General features: G+C 43.8%; 1 protein-coding gene across 2 annotated transcripts in view; it reads left to right on the top strand.

Annotated features, from left to right (window-relative positions):
- Positions 1-17887, top strand: part of HS2ST1 (heparan sulfate 2-O-sulfotransferase 1) — a 159794-nt gene extending 141907 nt beyond the window's left edge. The window contains exons 5-7 of one of the 2 annotated variants that reach the window (XM_070405516.1): positions 8187-8284; positions 10968-11125; positions 12489-17887. In XM_070405516.1, coding sequence (XP_070261617.1) covers positions 8187-8284; positions 10968-11125; positions 12489-12718 — 486 coding nt within the window. In that variant the 3' untranslated portion in view covers positions 12719-17887. The remainder of the gene's footprint in view (positions 1-8186; positions 8285-10967; positions 11126-12488) is intronic. The other variant, XM_070405517.1, reaches the window with a different exon arrangement.
- Positions 17888-18645: the final 758 nt, after the last annotated feature.

Below are 18645 nucleotides of genomic sequence, written 5' to 3' on the forward strand. Positions count from 1 at the left end.
TGCTAAAGCAGCTTTTTTTTTTTTTTTTTTTTTTTTTTTTTTTTTTTTTTTACAAGGAGAGAATTATGGCTTAACAGCATTCTTACTTAGCAGGTTCAGTATTGGGTTATGTTGTATTTATGTGTATTCTCCAGGGGAAAACCAGGCTTGTTTTTCTAAAAAAACCGACTGATTTGTCAACTTTTCTGGTGGATCACCTTTACCGGAATCTCATTGCTCACAGGATTGGCCACGGCATAGGAGACGCAGTCTGATATAACCTGAGACCTGCCTCATTTTCTTTCAGGCATCCAGCGCTTCAGCCACATGAAATATCACTGTCCTCCAGACTTATCACTTCTTATTTTCCTACATGTGTTGTTCCCTATATTTACGATGTCTTTTCTTCAATCTGGAAAATTCTTTGTCCACCTTTAAGGTCCAGCTCAAATGTTACCTCTTCCATGAAGTCTTTTTTGGTGTCTCAGGCAGTTAGTCGTGTCCCTTTCAAGGGTCCCAGAGAATTCCATTCAGATATCTTTTTTAAGCATTTGTTTTGTGATATTTGAATTATTTGTTTACATATATGCCCTCTCCAAAAGGTTGTGAACTTCCCAAAGCAGAGGCTCTATTTAATTCATCTTTGTTCCCCCTGCTATTTAGTATAGTGCAGTGATGGCGAACCTATGACATGCGTGTCAGAGGTGACACGCGAACTCATTTTTTTGGTTGATTTTTCTTTGTTAAATGGCATCCTATCTAATAATAGACAAACATGGTAATTGACCGTACCTTCGCTACACCTCCCATGGACTAATCAGCAAGATATGCAAATTAACTGCCAACAGAGATGGCAGTTAATTTGCATATGTGGGCGCAAAGCGGCTGAGTGAAGGCTTGAAGGCGGCTCCAGCCAGAGCAGCGAAGGCTTGAAGGCGGCTCCGGCCAGAACAGCGAAGACTGAAGGCGGCTCCGGCCGGAGCGAAGGCCTGGGTCCCGGGTGCTGGAGGAAAACCGGTGCCGGCAGCCAGGGGAAGGGAAGGCCTATTGCACGAATCTTTTCATGCAACAGGCCTCTAGTTTAAATATATAAAGTAAATATCAAAAATGTAAGTCTTTGTTTTACTATGGTTGCAAATATCAAAAAATTTCTATATGTGACACGGCACCAGAGTTAAGTTAGGGTTTTTCAAAATGCTGACACACCGAGCTCAAAAGGTTTGCCATCACTGGTATAGTGTCTAGTTCATCTGTGTGTACTTAACAGATGGTTGAATGAGTGAATTCTGCATCTTTTTGTCCTAAAGTGTTACATGATAGTGATTCTAGACATCTATAATTATAAAAGGGTAATATGCTAATTAGACTGGACGTCCTTCCGGATGTCGTTCTGGACAAAGCTGTGGCCAGAGGGAAGCTGCCTGGGTCCTGAGTGCCTGCTGGCGGGGCAGGAGCAAAGCTGCCCGGGTTCTAGGTGCCTGCCGGCTAGGCCGGAGCAAAGCAAGATGCCCAGGTGCCAGAGGGAAGCCGGTGCTGGCAGCCAGGGGAAGGAAGGCCTGCTCTTGCATGAATTTTCATGCATGGGGCCCCTAGTTTGATATAATAGAACAATTAACATCCAACAATTTTTTTCCAAGTTAGATGTGCCCTTAGTGTCACATGAGGAGGCAAAATTTTTTGTTTTATTTTACTTTTTTATGTTTCTAGAAATTGCTGTTACTTTTCTGAGTCTCAAAACTTTAGGTAGAAGATACTAATCCAAACACAGATAGCTGACCAAAACATTATTTTTAGTGTCTACTGATGTCTTAGCATTACTTAATCTCCTAAAAAGGTATACTTATGTTATTGTAAGTATAAAATTTTATAAACTCTATTAATATAACTCTTGACCCAGTACTTTAGAATGTGTTGATAGTTATTTCTAAATCATTTCAACACATTACTTTTTTAAAACTCTATCACTTACATTAGTTTTTACTCAGTAAATATATCCATCTCCTTCCTTCCACCAAAGCAGTTTTAATGTTGGTAAGGCAAAGATTCACAGTCACCTTGGTTCCTACATCCACCATTTGTCATTGTAAGCCATGGATACCATGGTTTTGTGGTTTGGAGAATTAGATAATAATAACAGTTAGTAATGATACAGCAATAATAATAGCTCACATTTATTGAGTGTTTTTTGTGTATCAAGCAGTATTTTAAAGTGTGTGTGTGTGTGTGTGTGTGTGTGAAGTAGCCTGTACAATTCTATGGGAATAGTTGCTGTTATTGTCTCCATTGTACGGATAAGGAAACTGAGGCACAAAGGGTTAACCTTGCTCAGTGTTAGCTGGAATTTAAACCCAGTTGCTCTAACTCCAAACCTCACAGTTTTAACCCCTCTATGCCCTTTAAAATGGAGGGAGGAAATGCAACATGCTACTCAACCTTTTTGTGTGTGTGAGAGAGATTCCAAAGTTGCATATTCAGTACTCAGATGCAGATATTTTTTTAACATAATTTCTCTTTTATATTTGAACGTTTTAGGTAGATATGCTTTTTAAACCATTCTTCACCCTGATGGTGACAAGGCTTGCTTGTTTTTTAAATGTCATTATAAAATATATATAAATACAGCTACTTATTTAGATGTAATAGTAGTGACATTAGCAAAATACTATTGCATTACCTTAACTCTCATGAAGAGAGGGCCATCTACAAATGCTTTATGAAAGTGGAAAATTCCTTTGTTTTACGATTGACAGGTGGGCCTTTTCAGTCTTATAACATATTGAGACATACACATTTTTATTAATTTGGCTTATTCCTCATGACACAACTGTTGGTAACATTCCAGGACCCAATGATGTTTTATTGCAAATAATTCCTTAATATTTTTAACTTTGCAAGAGTTTTCATTAATAAATTCACATCTGTGGTGTTAATAAGACTGCGTGGCATATACAGTCAAACCTTGGTTCTCTTCTCGAATGTCTCCTATCTGGAACAATTCAGTTCTCAACCAAGTTGTAGATCAGTTTTCTCTATCTTAAAGGTGCGTAATCCAGAGTTAGCCTTGGCCTGTCTTCTTCCCAGGTTTCTGGTTGGACCATAGGTGGTTTCTTTCTCTAGAAAGAGAAAACAGAAGGAAGATTCAGTTGTAATGGAGTTGATTAAAGAGATAAAATTGGACATTAATTTTAGTCATGTATGAGTAAGTGGAGGTATCCCCTAGAAATTGTATTTGAACCTCAAGATATAAGTCTGAACTAAATCATAGATTAGAGAGTCATCAACATTAGGTGAGAGTTGAAACAAGGGATTGAATGAAATTGCACTTGGAGACATATAGAATATGAAAAGAGGACCAGATGAAAAAGGAAGAAGAAAAAGAGAGGGTGCAGATATGTAACTCAGGGAATGCTAACATTTAAAGAGTAGGCAGGTAAAGAGCAGCATACCAAGGAGACTGATGTCAGAGAATCAGAAGACAAACCTGGCATGTCCTTGAAATGGCTAGGAAAATAATTTCAATTGCAAAGGGCTTAGTGGAATGAGGATTCAAATCTGTCCCTTTGATTTGTCAATGGCAAGTCCATCAGGGATGTCAGAGAAAGGAGTTCAGGTGGAATCCAAAACATTGAGAAGCCACTGAGAGGTAAGTTAAGACTGACCCCGAGGAAGGACTACTTTTGAAATAGAAGTTTGGCTTTGAAAGAAACAAAAATGTCAGGAAATGTTTCTTTAAGGTGACAGACACTTGGCATATTAATATATCTGAAGTCAGCAAGGGGTGATCATACAAAGAACTGGAGAGAAATTGATGGAGCAAGGATCTCAGAAGGGGGTGAGAATGGTGTTCAAAGATAGGAGAAGCAAATGTCTCTTTAACGCTGAGGGCAGTAGGGGGCTACAGATGCAGATAAACTTTTATCGAAGCAGGAAATTGAGAGAGCTCACGCTTAGTTTCAGTTTTCTATATAAAGTAAGAAGCAAAAGCATTTGCAGAAGAGGATGCAATGTACATATAATTGCCATTACCATCAAGTATCAAATTTTGTTTATTTTAACCTTCAATTATAGGAGTTAAATATCTAAACTAATAATCTAAATGGCCTCAAGAATATTTTTATATTTATTTTTTCTAGTTTTTTTATTTTTTATTTTCTTAATATATTTTTATTGATTTCAGAGAGGAAGGGAGAGGGAGAGAGAGAGATACAAACATGAATGATGAGAATCATTGATTGGCTGCCTCCTGCACTCCCCCTACTGGGGATGGAGCCCCCAACCCCAGGCTTGTGTCCCTGACCGGAATCGAACCCGGGACCTTCAGTCCGCAGGTCAACCCTCTATCTATTGGGCCAAACTCAAAGGGCCTATTTTTCTGCTTTTATATTGTACTAGAGGCCCAGTGCACAACATTCATGCACTCGCGGGGTCCCTCAGCCAGGCCTGTGCCCTCTCACAGTCTGGGATCCCTCAAGAGATGTCGAACTGACGGCTTAGGTTTGCTCCCCGGGGCAGTTGGACATCCTTAGTGCTGTCCAACTGCCACCACTGCTACGCTCACCAGGCGTGAGCCCGGCTTCTGGCTGAGCACTGCTCCTTCTATGGGAGCGCACTGACCACCAGGGGGCAGCTCCTGCATTGAGCGTCTGCCCCCTGGTGGTCAGTGCAGATCATAGCGACCAGTCGTTCCACCGTCCAGTCAGTTTGCATATTAGCCTTTTATTATATAGGACTAGAGGCCCGGTGCACAAAAATTTGTGCACTCGGGGGGGGGGGGTCCCCCAGCCCGGCCTGTGCCCTCTCGCAGTCTGGGACCCCTCGGGAGATAACGACCTGCTGGCTTAGGCCTGCTCCCAGGTGGCAGAGGGCACGCCCAATCCCTAGGTGCAGCCCCTGGTCAGGCTCAGAGCAGGGCCGATTGGGGAGTTGGGGTGCCGCCCCGTCATGCACAGAGCAGGGCGGATCAGGAGGTTGCGATGCCACCCTCAGTCACACTCAGGGTAGGGCCGATTGGGGGGTTGGGGCACCGCCCCCTGTCACACTCAAGGCAGGGTCAATGGGGAGGTTGCAGTGCCACCCCCTGTCACGCACAGAGCAGGGCCAATCGGGGTTGGGGCGCTGCCCCCTGTCACACACAGAGCAGGGCCAATCAGGCGGTTGGGGCGCTGCCCCCTGTCACTCACAGAGCAAGGCCGATCAGGGGGTTGGGGCGCTGCCCCGTCACTCACAGAGCAGGGCCCATCAGGGGGGTTGGGGCTCCGTACCCTGTCACACACAGAGCAGGGTCGATCAGGGGGTTGGGAAGCTCCCCCCTGTCACTCACAGAGTAGGGCCGATAGGGGAGTTGGGGCACTGCCCCCTGTCACACACAGAGCAGGGCGGGTCAGGGGGTTGGGGCGCTGCACCCTGTCACACTCAGGGCAGGGCCAATGGGGCGGTTATGGCTCTACCCTGTCACACACAGAGCAAGGCCCGTGGAGGGGGGTTGGGGTGCCACCCTCTATCACCCACAGAGCAGGGCCGATCAGGGGGTTGGGGCGCCGCCACTGTCACACTCAGGGCAGGGCCGATGGAGAGGTTATGGCTCTACCCTGTCACACACAGAGCAGGGCCGATCAAGGGGTTGGTGCGCCGCACCCTGTCAAACACAGAGCCGCAGGGCAATCGGGATTGGGGAGCTCCCCACTATCAGGCACAGAGCAGGGCTGATCAGGGTGTTGGGGCGCCTTCCCCTGTCACGAACAGAGCAGGGCGGATAGGGAGGTTGTGGCCCCGCCCCATGTCACACACAGAGCCGCAGGGCAATTGGGATTGGGGAGCTCCCCCCTATCAGGCACAGAGCAGGGCTGATCAGGGGGTTTGGGCACTGCCCCTTGTCACGCTGATCCCGGTGCCGGGAGGCATATTACCCTTTTACTAGATAGAGGCCTGGTGCACGGGTGGGGGCTGGCTGGTTTGCCCTGAAGGGTGTCCTGGATCAGGGTGGGGGTCCCCACTGGGGTGCCTGGCCAGTCTGGCTGAGGGGCTGAGGGCTGTTTTCCAGAAGCGGGTGACTGAAGCTCCCAACCGCTCCTTTTTTCTTTTCTTTTTTTTTATTCTGGGCCAGCTTTAGCTCTGAGGCCTCGCTGCTGAAAACATCGATACAATGTTGCGGTACGGCTGGCTGAAGCCCGGCGCCAGTTTCTGGGGTTTTGTTTAGCTTCTTATTTGCAACATAGTACATAGTTGCTTAGAGTTGCAGCTGAGAGGCTGACAGCGGCAGGCGGGGAACGTTGGAGTCTGCCATCACTGGAGCAAGCAAGCCTCCCTGCTTGCTTCAGTGCATGGCTGCTGGCCGCCATCTTGGCTAACAGTTAATTTGCATAAGGATATTCTGATTAGCCAATGGGAAGGGTATCGGTCGTACGCCAATTACCATGTTTCTCTTTTATTAGTGTAGACTAGAGGCCCGGTGCACAAAATTCATGCATGGAGTGGGGGGTCCCCTCAGCCCAGCCTACAGCCTCCAATCCGGGACATCCCTCTCACAATCCAGGACCTCTGACTCCTAACTGCTCACCTGCCTGCCTGCCTGATCGCCCCTAACTGGCCCCACTGCCAGCCTGATCACCCCTAACCGCCTCTGCCTGTCAACCTGATCGCCCCTAACTGCCCCCCTGCCAGCCTGGTCACCCCCAAATGCCCCACCTGCCAACCTGGTCACCCCCAACTGCCCCCCCCCACCAGCCTGGTTGCCCCTAACTGCCCCCCCATCAGCATGGTCACCCCTTACTGCTGCCCCTCCCGGTCTGGTCGCCCCCAATAGTCCCCCTCTTCTGGCCTGGTTGCCCCTAATTACCCCGACCCCCACCCCCCCGCCAGCCTGGTCGCCCCTTACTGCCCTACCTGTCAGCTTGGACACCCCCAACTGCCCCCTTGCCGGCCTGGTCGCCCCTCACTGGCCCCCCCTGCTGACCTAGTCGCCCCCAACTACCCCCTCCCCCCCCCCCTGGCCTGGTTGCCCCCCCTGCCAGCCTGGTTGCCCCTAACTGCCCCCCTGCTGACCCGGTCACCCCCAACTGCCCCCCAATGCCGGTCTGGTTGCCCCTCACTGCCCCCCTCTACTGGCCTGGTTGCCCCTCACTGCCCGCCCCCCCCCCCCCCCAACCAGCCTGGTCACCCCCAACTGCCCCGTCTGCTGGCCTGGCTGCCCCCAACTGCCTCCCCACCCCCACCGGCTTGATCGCCCCTCATGGCCCCCCCTGCAGGCCTGGTCGCCCCATGCAGCCTGCTGCTCAGTCCTTTTGTCATCCCTCACTAAACCCCTTGCTGGCCTGGTCTCCCCACTCAGCCTGGTGTTCAGTCGTTCAGTCGTCGGTTTGGTTGTTTCAGATGTGATGGCCCCTGGCTCTCTCTATATATAGATAATAAAACATTTCATTTAGTAGGTGAATGAGTTAGAGTAGATACTAAGCTTCTAAAACAAAGAAACCTGGATCTAGAAACTTAGGAGCCTGGACTCCAACTAGGATTTATTCTACTCCATCTGCTTCCTCTCAGTAATAATAGGTGGTATTTGTAGATGTCTCATTGCAGCGTCCACAGCTTCTGAGTTTGTTCTCTGGCATCTCAATATTATAGCATTTCAAATAGATAATGGCTACTGTTAAAATGCCTATGACAGTGAGTACTCACAAAGGTGGAATTGAGTAATTTTAGATACAGAAGCAGTGAGTCTCTTTTCCTTTTAATTACTTCAGTCAGGTGCACTTGCAGAGGAAGGCATGCAGGTCAAAAGTATCTCAGTTCAATTCTGCTTTGTACAATGAAGAAACTTAAGTGTAGTCCTACTTTATGTTCTTTTCAAATGATTATTTCATAGATGATTATAATCAAATGATTATAAAGAAATGATAGTGTCTTTAGCCTTGTTTTCATTTAGTAAGAGGTTAGAAAGTATAAATATACAAACATAATATAAACCGGTACTTATTGTTAAGGACAGTTTTTTATCTGGGGGTTTTCTGTTCATATAGTAAAATAACTCATGCAAACACTGGCATAGGCAAAGGTGTGAGAAAAATCCATGTTTAACTTTCTTCAGTTATGTGGAAACACTCTCAGGTATGTATTCATAACCTGTCTATCCCTTTAATTCAGTATCTCAGTGAATGGGAACCCTCATTGACTTGGGTTTATGGCTCATATGTGCTGCTGTGTCTTCGTTCCAGACGTTTGATGAATGTGTAGCGGAGGGTGGCTCAGACTGTGCTCCAGAGAAGCTCTGGCTTCAAATCCCGTTCTTCTGTGGCCACAGCTCGGAATGCTGGTAGGGAGATCAAGTTGGCTTACATTTTAATCTTCCTCATTTCTCTGTAATCGGTATTTCACAAATGTGCATGTGTTAGTCAAGGGTTAGGTATAAGGAATTAATGAAAGACCAGACTAAAAATAACATGTGATTAAGTAGTACTTCGTCTTGTGATTACCTTTAAGTGCATTCAAAAGATTCTTCATGTATAAATATCCTTGCACTCTTCCCTCAGATGCTGGTTTTCTTTTTAAATGTTTTATTTGTTTTTAGTGTTACATGTTTTGCTATATTCCAGCAGAGCTCTTAATTATAGGTCAGGGATCATTTCATAAACCTCATTTTTCCCTAAGCTTATTTTTTTGGCCATTCATGTTAGATCAAGTAGGACTTTTGTCCCGCTGGGTAAATTATTCACCTGGTTTCACTGCTAAACTGATTTTGATTTGAAGAGACAGTTATGGTTGTGGTTTAGTCTGCTAGTAAACATGAGGTGGAAAATAAAGATGTTTTATCTTTTATAAAGAGTTTATTTATTTGGAATGTGCTGAGTTTTCAGTTTTTTAAACATAATGGTATGTCTTCATTTGATCTAATCAATAATTTTAATAGAAAAAGTTGAAAAAACAGGAACACATTGAAAATTAGTATCTTTCTGAAACACCATAATGAGATTCAAGGAACGCCTTCTGTTCTTTTCTTCATTGTTTGAAATATATTATTTGGTTACTGTGAAATTAATTAAAAGTCCTACACAATAGGTTATATGAAAGTAAAATAATAGCTTAAGAAGAATCGAAAGCATAGGAAGAATGTCTTAGTTTTTAATCATTTTTGTAGAACAGGCGATTGGTAAATTGCAACCTGAAAACCAAATTTGAATCATCACCTGGTTTTATAAAGTTTTATTGGAACACAGCCACATTCATTTGTTTACTTACTGTCTGTGGCTGTTTTCATGCTGCAAGAGCAGAATTAAGTAACTGTGAACCAAGACCATATGGCCTGCAAAACCCAAGATATTTCTTCTCTGGCCTTTTATAGAAAGTTTGTCAACCTACACCTTCAAACAATAAAGAGTATTGCTCTTTTGGGGATTATTGAGGAGATTTTAATTGAGCTTCTTAAGTATGTTTTACAGATTCATAGGACCTCCCAGTTCTATGAATCTGTAAAACATACTTAAGAAGCTCAATTAACTCATTTATTCTCCCCTACCCCTCACCACAACTTTTTAATGGCTGAGAAGACAAAGTTGGAAAGGTAAAAATCACCAGCTGAAAAGTAGAGTTTACTTAGAGCCAAACCTATTAAGAGCCATTAGCTGACAATCCTATATGCAAATTGACCGTCACTCCAACACACAAGATGGCCAACAGGGGTGGGCAGTTAGGGTGACTGGGCCAGCAGAGGAGGGCATTTGGGGGGGACCAGGCCTGCAGGTGAGGACAGTTGGGGGGGACCCAGGCCTGCAGGGGAGGGCAGTTGGGGGAAACCAGGCCAGCAGGGGAGGGCAGTTAGGGGTGACCAGCCCGGCAAGGGAGGGAAGTTAGGGGTGACCGGGCCAGCAGGGGAGGGCAGTTAGGGGTGATCAGGCCTGCAAGGGAGGGCAGTGGGGGGTACCAGGCCTGCAGGGGAGGGCAGTTGGGGGCAACCAGGCCAGCAGGAGAGGGCAGTTAGGGGCAACCAGGCTGGCAAGAGAGGGAAATTAGGGGTGACCGGACCAGCAGGGGAGGGCAGTTGGGGGCAACCAGGCTGGTAAGGGAGGACAGTTAGGGGTGACTGGGTTAGCAGGGGAGGGCAGTTGGGGGTGACCAGGCCTGCAGGGGAGGGCAGTTAGGGGCAACCAGGCTGGCAAGAGAGGGAAGTTAGGGGTGACCGGGCCAGCAGGGGAGGGCAGTTGGGGGTGACCAGGCCTGCAGGGGAGGACAGTTAGGGATGACCAGGCCAGCAGGGAAGGGCAGTTAGGGGAGCAATCGGGCTGGCAGGGGAGCAGTTAGGCGTTGATCAGGCTGGCAGGAGAGTGGTTAGGGGGTGATCAGGCTGGCAGGCAGAAGCGGTTAGGGGCAATCAGGCAGGCAGGCAGGCGAGCAGTTGGGAGCCAGCAGTCCTGGATTGTGAGAGGGATCCCAGATTGGAGAGGGTGCAGGCTGGGCCGAGGGACATACACTCCCCACACCCCCGTGCACAAACTTCGTGCACCAGGCCTCTAGTGTAAAAAAAAAAAAAAAAAAGGTTCCTGGCAGGACCATTTCTTACCTTACTTCTGTTCCTCAGAAATGATGGAAAAACCTACGCTCACAAATTAAATTAAGATAAACACTAAACACAAAGTGCTTAGACCTTACTAGGTAGCTTTTAAAATGAACAAAGTTACTTTAATTTAAAAATATGAAGTGCACAATAAATCAGATAAGAGAAATATGTATTATGTATACATTTTTTAACTGCCCTCAAACTAAATTTTGTTAATATTAAACTAACTGTAAAGTCTGAGTTTGCACTGCATAGTTGAGCAGAAACTGGGGATAGAGGCAAAGAAAATTAAAAACATGTGTCTCTTAAAGGACATTAATAAAAGTGCTAAGGCTTTGGATGGACATGTGTTTATCTATTTTTCCCATAATATACAGTGGCAAAGACATCAAATATACTTAGCAGATTGAGCAACCAGGTTCTTAATTTCTTTTCTTGGTTTTAGGAATGTGGGAAGCAGGTGGGCTATGGATCAAGCCAAGTATAACCTAATTAATGAATACTTTCTGGTGGGAGTTACTGAAGAGCTTGAAGATTTTATCATGTTACTGGAGGCAGCTTTGCCCAGGTTCTTCAGGGGTGCTACAGACCTCTACCGTACAGGTATATAAATGATGGGTTTCTTTCTAAAGCTGTCCTCAACTCTCTTTGTTTGAAAAAAGAGAAATCTGTGTGATTTGAAGTTTCTCAAGGAACTTGTCCATTACTCAAAGTAAATTGTCTGTTTCTCCTCAACATTTTCAATACAAAACAATTCCTGGCACACAGATGGTATTCAGTAAATATTTTTTGAATGAATGAACATCTATTAGGTGGTAATTAGAAGGCATTGTAGGAATAGTGGAAAGATGCAAACTACAGAACCAACCTCAGAAATGTGTAATATTTTATAATTCCAGTACCAAACATTATGACTGTTCCACCCTCAGACCTACTCATGCCATTAGAGTATAGGCAGGACAGTAGAGCTTGGTCACTTTAATGATGACCATCATCTGCTGTGACTGTTACAGTCCTCTTAAGAGATGCTTCAGCAGCCTTAGCAGTAGTTCACGCCTGAAAGTGACTGTCTAGTCTCCCTTGGGTGGTTTTGTTTCTTTGTTCAATGTTATCTTGCCATTCTCTGATAAGATATTGTCAGAGGAGGTCTTTTTCTAAGATATACATATGTCCTAGTTTCTAACATATAATTATACTAGAGGCCTGGTGCATGAAATTTGTGAAATGGGGGGGGGGGGTTCCCCTCAGCCCAGCCTGCACCCTCTCCAATCCGGGACCCCTCAGGAAATATCCGACTGTCAGTTTAGGCCCAATCCCGATCCTAGACCAGCAGTCGGACATCCCTCTCACAATCTGGGACTGCTGGCTCCTAATTTCCCCCCCTGCCAGCCTGATCACCCCTAACCACCTCTGCCTGCCGGCCTGATCACCCCTAACCCCCACCCCCCCGCCGGCCTGGTTGCCCCCAACTGCCCCCCTGCCAACCTGGTCACCCCCAACTGCCCCCCCCCCCCCCCTTTCAATCTTGTTGCCCCACGCAGCCTGCTGTTCAGTTGTTACTATGATGGAGTCCTGGACAATTTGCATATTCCTCTATTATTAGTATAGATGGAGTAAAGGTAATGAGAAATTAGTATTAAGGTTGAAATAGATATTTTACTCTCTTTTCAAAATTGAACTAGTGAGAGCACTTGAGAGTACAGCATATATTGTGACAGCCTTCAGTGATGAACAATCCTTTTACTATCTGATAGTTCATTAAGTCTTTCACTTAAAGATTTACATTAAAAGCAATAAATCACATTTTCAGTAGGATTAGGGCACTGGTTTTTGCCCTGGTGATAATAATACAAAACAGTTGTTGCCTGTCCTTCTCTGTTAACTTAAACCATCTCTTCAAATGAAGAGGCATTGATCTTTTGTGTGTTCTCAGAATTATTTACCTTTTCTTTTTTTCCTTTATAAGTAGGAAAGAAATCTCATCTTAGGAAAACCACAGAGAAGAAACTCCCCACTAAACAAACCATTGCAAAACTACAGCAGTCTGACATTTGGAAAATGGAGAATGAGTTCTATGAATTTGCACTAGAGCAGTTCCAATTCATCAGAGCCCACGCTGTCCGAGAAAAAGATGGAGACCTCTACATCCTCGCACAGAACTTTTTCTATGAAAAGATTTACCCTAAATCAAACTGAGTACAAGGTGTGACTATTTGATTTTTCAACTAAAACTTTGACCCTGTCTTCACCTTAGTTCTCAGATCCACAGTTCATATTGAGCCGAGTTAGGAAACAAACAAAAAGATCAAGGAAAGTAGATGCTAGCTGGTATGTTAGTGGTCGAAGAAGTTTAAGCCTTTTTTTTTTTTCCTAGTTAAATTTTGGTGGGAGTTATAACCTCCTGCCTGGGAAAATCCTATGTATCACCTAAAATAAACACATAGCAGTTCTAATCAAAAGGCTAAATACAATTTTAGAAAAAATTCTGATACTCTGTTTTTTGATAAAGCGTTTTTTTTCAACTAACCATGAATGAAGACCAATCCATTTGCTCCTCCGCCTTCACCTGGAGGGTTGGTTACGCAACTGCACTGAGTAGCGTTGCTACTGGTGGGCAGTGTGCGCTTCATTTCTGTGAGTCAAGTCTCATGAAATTTATTGGAATCCTTGATCATGTTTGCTAGGAAGTGTCTCTGCTGTAGTTGGAATTGCCCATATTTATGTAGGCCATGTTCATTTCCTTTAAAAAAATAATTGTCATTAGTGTTAAAAACCAATTCAAACTATTACTAATACTGTAAAAAGATCAAAGCAGTGTTTCTCATTCCTGTCTCTCCAGTATCTAAGATTGGGGAGACACTACAGAGAACGCTGAAATTTTAGTTGAGGCTTCCACACATTAATATTTTAAAAAGTAAGTTTAGTATTTGTTTCTCCAGGTTATCTGTAAAGCTGTCAACAGGTACTGGTGACTCCATATTATAACTCCATTTAGTGAGCTGTGGTATGGGTAGGGTTTTCCTACTTCTGTACTTTTACTTGTAAACTATTTTTACTACGGTGCTTTATAATGTGTTTTAAAGCATTGCATTTACAGAAAGGAAAATGCTGTAAATATTGCATATTTTATGTATTTGGACCAAAAGGTTAAAAGTAATTAGATAAAAGTGGTTTTGCACCAGTTTTATTATGTCAAGTAAAATCATCAGACCTAGTGTTCTTGTATTTCTCATTTAACTTTAAGATATCACTGAAATTAACCCTAATAACCTTTCAATTTTGATACACAGTACATTGTTCAGAATTGGGGGCAGTGGTTATAAGTGGAAAGAGTCCTGGACAAGGAGTCAGAAAACTTGATTTCTGGTCCTGGCTCTGCCACTTTTCAGCTGTGTGATCTTGGGTGAGTCACTTAACCTCTCTTTGCCTCAATGTCCTCATCTTGAAATGAGAGTAGTAATACCTGCTGTACCTACCTCACAGGGGTGTTGTGAGGATTAAATGAGATGGCATATGAAAGCACTTTGATATTGTAAAGTGCTATATAAATGTAAGGTATTATGGAAACATCTTTAACATATAGTTTCATACTGTTCATTTTTTAAAAAAGAAAGGGAAAGTCCACTTATAAGCTGGTTGAAAAAAATTTAATCTTGATATAAATTTGTGTTTGATAAATATCTTCTCAGTGTTTTATCTTCCCTGTTTCAACTATTGAAATACGAAGCACCTGTGAATTCTTAACAATTCATGAGCATCTGCTTGAGTTCAGGAGGTTCCCTGTTTGAAAAAGTCTTCATTAGCTGACTCAGGGCAGGGAAAATTTGTTCTTCAAATTTGGAATAGTTTTCTGTTTTTATTTTACATTACCATTCAGAAGTGGTAGCTGTTTTATACCTCTAGTTTTTAAGGTATATTTTGCAGAGTTTCATTTTCCTGGGCATTCTTTACCTTCTTCACCTTCTTAGAGTGACAGAGATAAAGAAATTTAGAAACATTTTTCTAAAAGAATAATCTTTAGTATGTATAGTTTAAATAAATATTCCCAAACAAGGCCTCAACAAACCATGTTAGCATTGTAGGCAGGTTGCTTTCAAGGCTATTAATTACATGGGAGGCCAGGAGTGAGCACTATTTATCAAAAAACACTTATTAACAAATTTAAAGAAGAGGAAGTCAACAGAATCATTTTCATACCCTTTCCCCCCAGTAATAGGAGCATATTAAGAGAACATTGACAGGCATACTTTTATTTGACTTTCTGTATTTTTTGTGTGTATTAATGTTTACAGATATTTGTTGAAAATATATACAAATTATTTCCTTGCCCCAAAGGAAAGCACCATTTCCAGGTGAGGCGTTTGACATTTACCTGCTATGGAGCCCCAGTATGTCGGTCATTCTTGGAGTACATGCTGAGAGCTCCCTGAGGTGCATTAACTCTTCATTTAACCAGAGGAGCACGTAGTGCACTAGGTCAGGGAGTCAGTGAGCTTTCTCTATAAAGGTCGGGAGAGTAAATTTTTGAGGTGTTGCAGGCCATATGGTCTCTGTCACAACTACTCAACTCTGCCAGTTAGCACAAAAGCACCCATAGACAACACATAAACGAATGAGATGGCTATTTTCCAATAAAACATTATTACGAAAACAGGTGACATGCCCAGGGGTTGTAGTTTACCAACCCCCAAAATAGATAATTATTTATGGAGAAATCATTTTTGAATCTGTACTCTAGTGGCCTAAAAGAGTTTATATACTTTCAAAAGCTCCTAACTTATATCCAAAGAATAGCTTTCTGATTCAGGCAGTCTCTCCCACAGATGCATAAACTTTTATGACTTAGATTGCTTCCAGGTGGGCATGTTTTCTTCCCCAGTTTAACAGTTCAGCGTAGGGGCTTATTCTATCATCTTTTAGGGTGGGTTAGGATTATCTTTCCTGGAGCCCGAGAAAGGGTCAGATTTAATTCCATCTGGTCCAATATAGCCCCAGGAGTCTGATACGCGCAGAGTCCTTATAATACCTAACTTTGTAGCAAATATATAGAACCACTGAGACAATAATGTATTTTTTTAAAATGGCAAATGTGGTTTTCTTTTTTTAGCCTTTGTGCTTTTTCAGTATTTTGATCATAGGGAAATTTTTTTTAACAATACAAAAGCAAATCAACCAGTTTGAATTTTAAGATAATGTTATGTGTGTGTGTGTGTATATACCTATCTATATATGTTTATTTCCCCAAAGAGGAAAAAGTACCTTTTTGTTCAACTTGTATCAACTCCTGTTTTCTAATTGCTGTGAAATGGCAACTGTTGATAAATTATTGTGACTGTTTTAATGTAATGGAGAGGATATATTTTTATTTTACCCAGCTTTAATGTGTAAAGTATCACTTAAATATATCGGATAGCAACACTTAAGATATTGCATGGGGGTTACTTTACTTTTCTATCATCCATACTCATTTGTGCAACTTTGAACATATTGGGTACTTCTTAATTCCTGATGATTGGGTTTAAATTTTTGAAAATTGGAGAATTTGAACTTACTGACTTTTAAAGTTTAAATTTTATTTTCTATTCTTAAAACTCAGTTAATGTCTACAATTTGAAATCTACTGTTGTTCTTTCTCTATATATGTCCTATTGAAAATTCCTAAAATTGTTAGTGCCATCAGTGATTTACAAACAGTATTTTGATATTGCAGATGATTTGCTCATTGTATTTGCATAGTTAGAAAATAGTTTGTAGACAATGACTCTCTCTTTTTCTAATAAAATGAAATAAAAATTCTAAAAGCACTAGAGAATTTAACTAAAGGCTGGTTCCCAAATGCATAGCTGGTATTTTAATTTACATTTAGATTCTACATAGAGAACATCTGTGTAAACCATGGTATTTGGGTTTTCCCAGGGAGCATTGTCAAACACCTATGGTCCTCGAATCCTTAATTCTGAGAAGCACCCGGTACTGTAACCTTTTAGGAAGTTTGTCTTTAAGAGAGGTGCAGGTGGTGCTTCTAATTTATGATTTGAAAACTTGCCTCTTCGTAATTTATAGCTATTTAGTTTGAGAGGAAGCGGGGCCATTGTGTTAAATTTTGCATTCATTTACCCTGTGCAGAGTTGCTGTCTGCTGCCAGCTGAACTGCTGCTCAGGCAGCCTTCCGAGGGGAAAGCGACCCTGTTTCAGCGGCACTGCCAACTCAGTGCCTCAGGAGTGGAGCTTGCTTTCTGATTTCCTGGAGTGGGAATTTGAGAGATTGAAACGGGTGCTCAGTTAGTCAGATTTATCCTATAATTTAAGTTCATGCAGCTTGGTGACCTTTGCAGTACTATTTATAAAAGGGCCCCATGGCGATGATCTCTTTAAAACACACTACTGGGTAAGCCTGTGATTTAGACACAGGTGCTGTCTGTCTGATTTCATAGAAGCTTCTGTAGCTTTCTATTGAGAGGTCTGTGAGCATCTCTACAGCAGTGTCGAATGTAATTTTGAGAAACGGATTGTGTATTTTGATTTTTAGTTTATAAATACACAGACAGCTGAATAGTGCCTTTCCTCCCTCGCAGTCCATGTTGGAAGATGCTCACTCCTTGCTTTCTCTTCTCTCTCTCCCTTCCCTCCTCCCTCCCCCATGCAGTTGATTCATTTATGCAATACTGCTTCCAACGTGAAACCATTTTGTCACATCTGCTGGAGAGATAATCACTCCTTTTCCTTAACGTTCTGCCAGCTTTCTGTTGTTGAAGTGTTTCAGTTGATTACCTGACGCAAAAACTATAAAATAAACACTCGGCGGGAAGGGGAAAGTGTTCTGGTGTCCTGTGTTAATATTGTCCTCGGAGCCTGGATGCTGGTGGACTTTTCCAAGTGGATCTGTGTCATCAGCCTCATTCTCAGAAATCACTGCCACCAGAGAGGCATCGGGATTGTGTTTGACAGTCTTTTACCCAGAGGGGTGTGCCTGTGCTGCTGTTTGCTTTGTACTTCATCACTGGCATTGAAGTTCCAGGTAGGAAATGTACAAGGCAGACTGGGGATATACACTTACTTAGAAGAAAAAAGGAAGTAAGGAAAGGGCTAACATTTTAGAATAAAAAGGAAATTTGAAAGAAAAAAGTTAGTCTGGTTAATATTTATTGCATAGTTTTAGACATGTCCATATGTTTCTTTGAGAATACACATTTCTAATGATTATGTTTTTTCACCCTTAAAAGAGAAACTCTCAGTTACATAGATTCCCAATTCCCAGCTACAGGCACATTGTTTGAGCAAGTAATTGATTCTTTTTATATGGTACTAGTGGCCTGGTGCACAAAATTCGTGCACATTAAAAGGGGATTAATTAGAGAAAATATTTTAAATGTTGCTATTTGCCCTTTATAATAGAAGTGTCAGAGATGAAAGAAAATTAGTAAAATGTATATGGAAATCTTCCTCCTGTCAGAGTCTGGGGCGCGCCGAGGGACCCAGAGTCAAGTCCCCGCCCACCCGCGGCACCTCAAAATCGTGTGAGACCCAGACCCAGCCAGCACCACCTTTGTCAAGCCCCACCTGGCAGGGGGCACAGCCTCAGGTCCCCTGGCCTGGCGCTGGGTGGGGGGCACAGCCTCAGGTACCCTGTCAAGCCCTGCCAGGTGGGGGATGAGGCTTGAAATCCCCCATCAATCCCCGCTGGGCGCCGAGTGCAGTCTGAGATCCCCTGTCAAGCCTCGCCGGGTGGGGGGGTGCAGCCTTCAGGCCCCTGTCAAGCCCTGCCTGGTGGGGGACTCAGCCTCAGGTTCCCCAGCCCATCACCAGGGTGGGGGGTGCACCTAGAGGTCCCCCATCAAGCCCCACTGGGCAGGATGTGGCCTGAGGTCCCCTGTCAAGGCCCGCTGGCCAAGGGTTGCAGCCTCAGGTCCCCGGCCCAGCGCCGGGGTGGGGGGCACGGCCTTAGGTCCCCTGTCAAGTTCCACTGGGCGGGGAGGGGGGGGGGAGGGGGGGGGGCGACGCAGCCTCAACTCCCTACTGATTGCTCATTAAAGCTCATTATGGGAACTTGGCCTCTGCTGTGGTGCAGCCATCTTGTGTTACAGAAACCCCGCCTCTGCTGTGGGCGCAGCCATCTTGTGTTA

The sequence above is a fragment of the Myotis yumanensis genome, unplaced genomic scaffold, assembly GCF_028538775.1.
Source record: "Myotis yumanensis isolate MYYU_CA2020_CCGP unplaced genomic scaffold, mMyoYum1.0.hap1 SCAF_2, whole genome shotgun sequence".
Lineage (NCBI taxonomy): Eukaryota > Metazoa > Chordata > Mammalia > Chiroptera > Vespertilionidae > Myotis > Myotis yumanensis.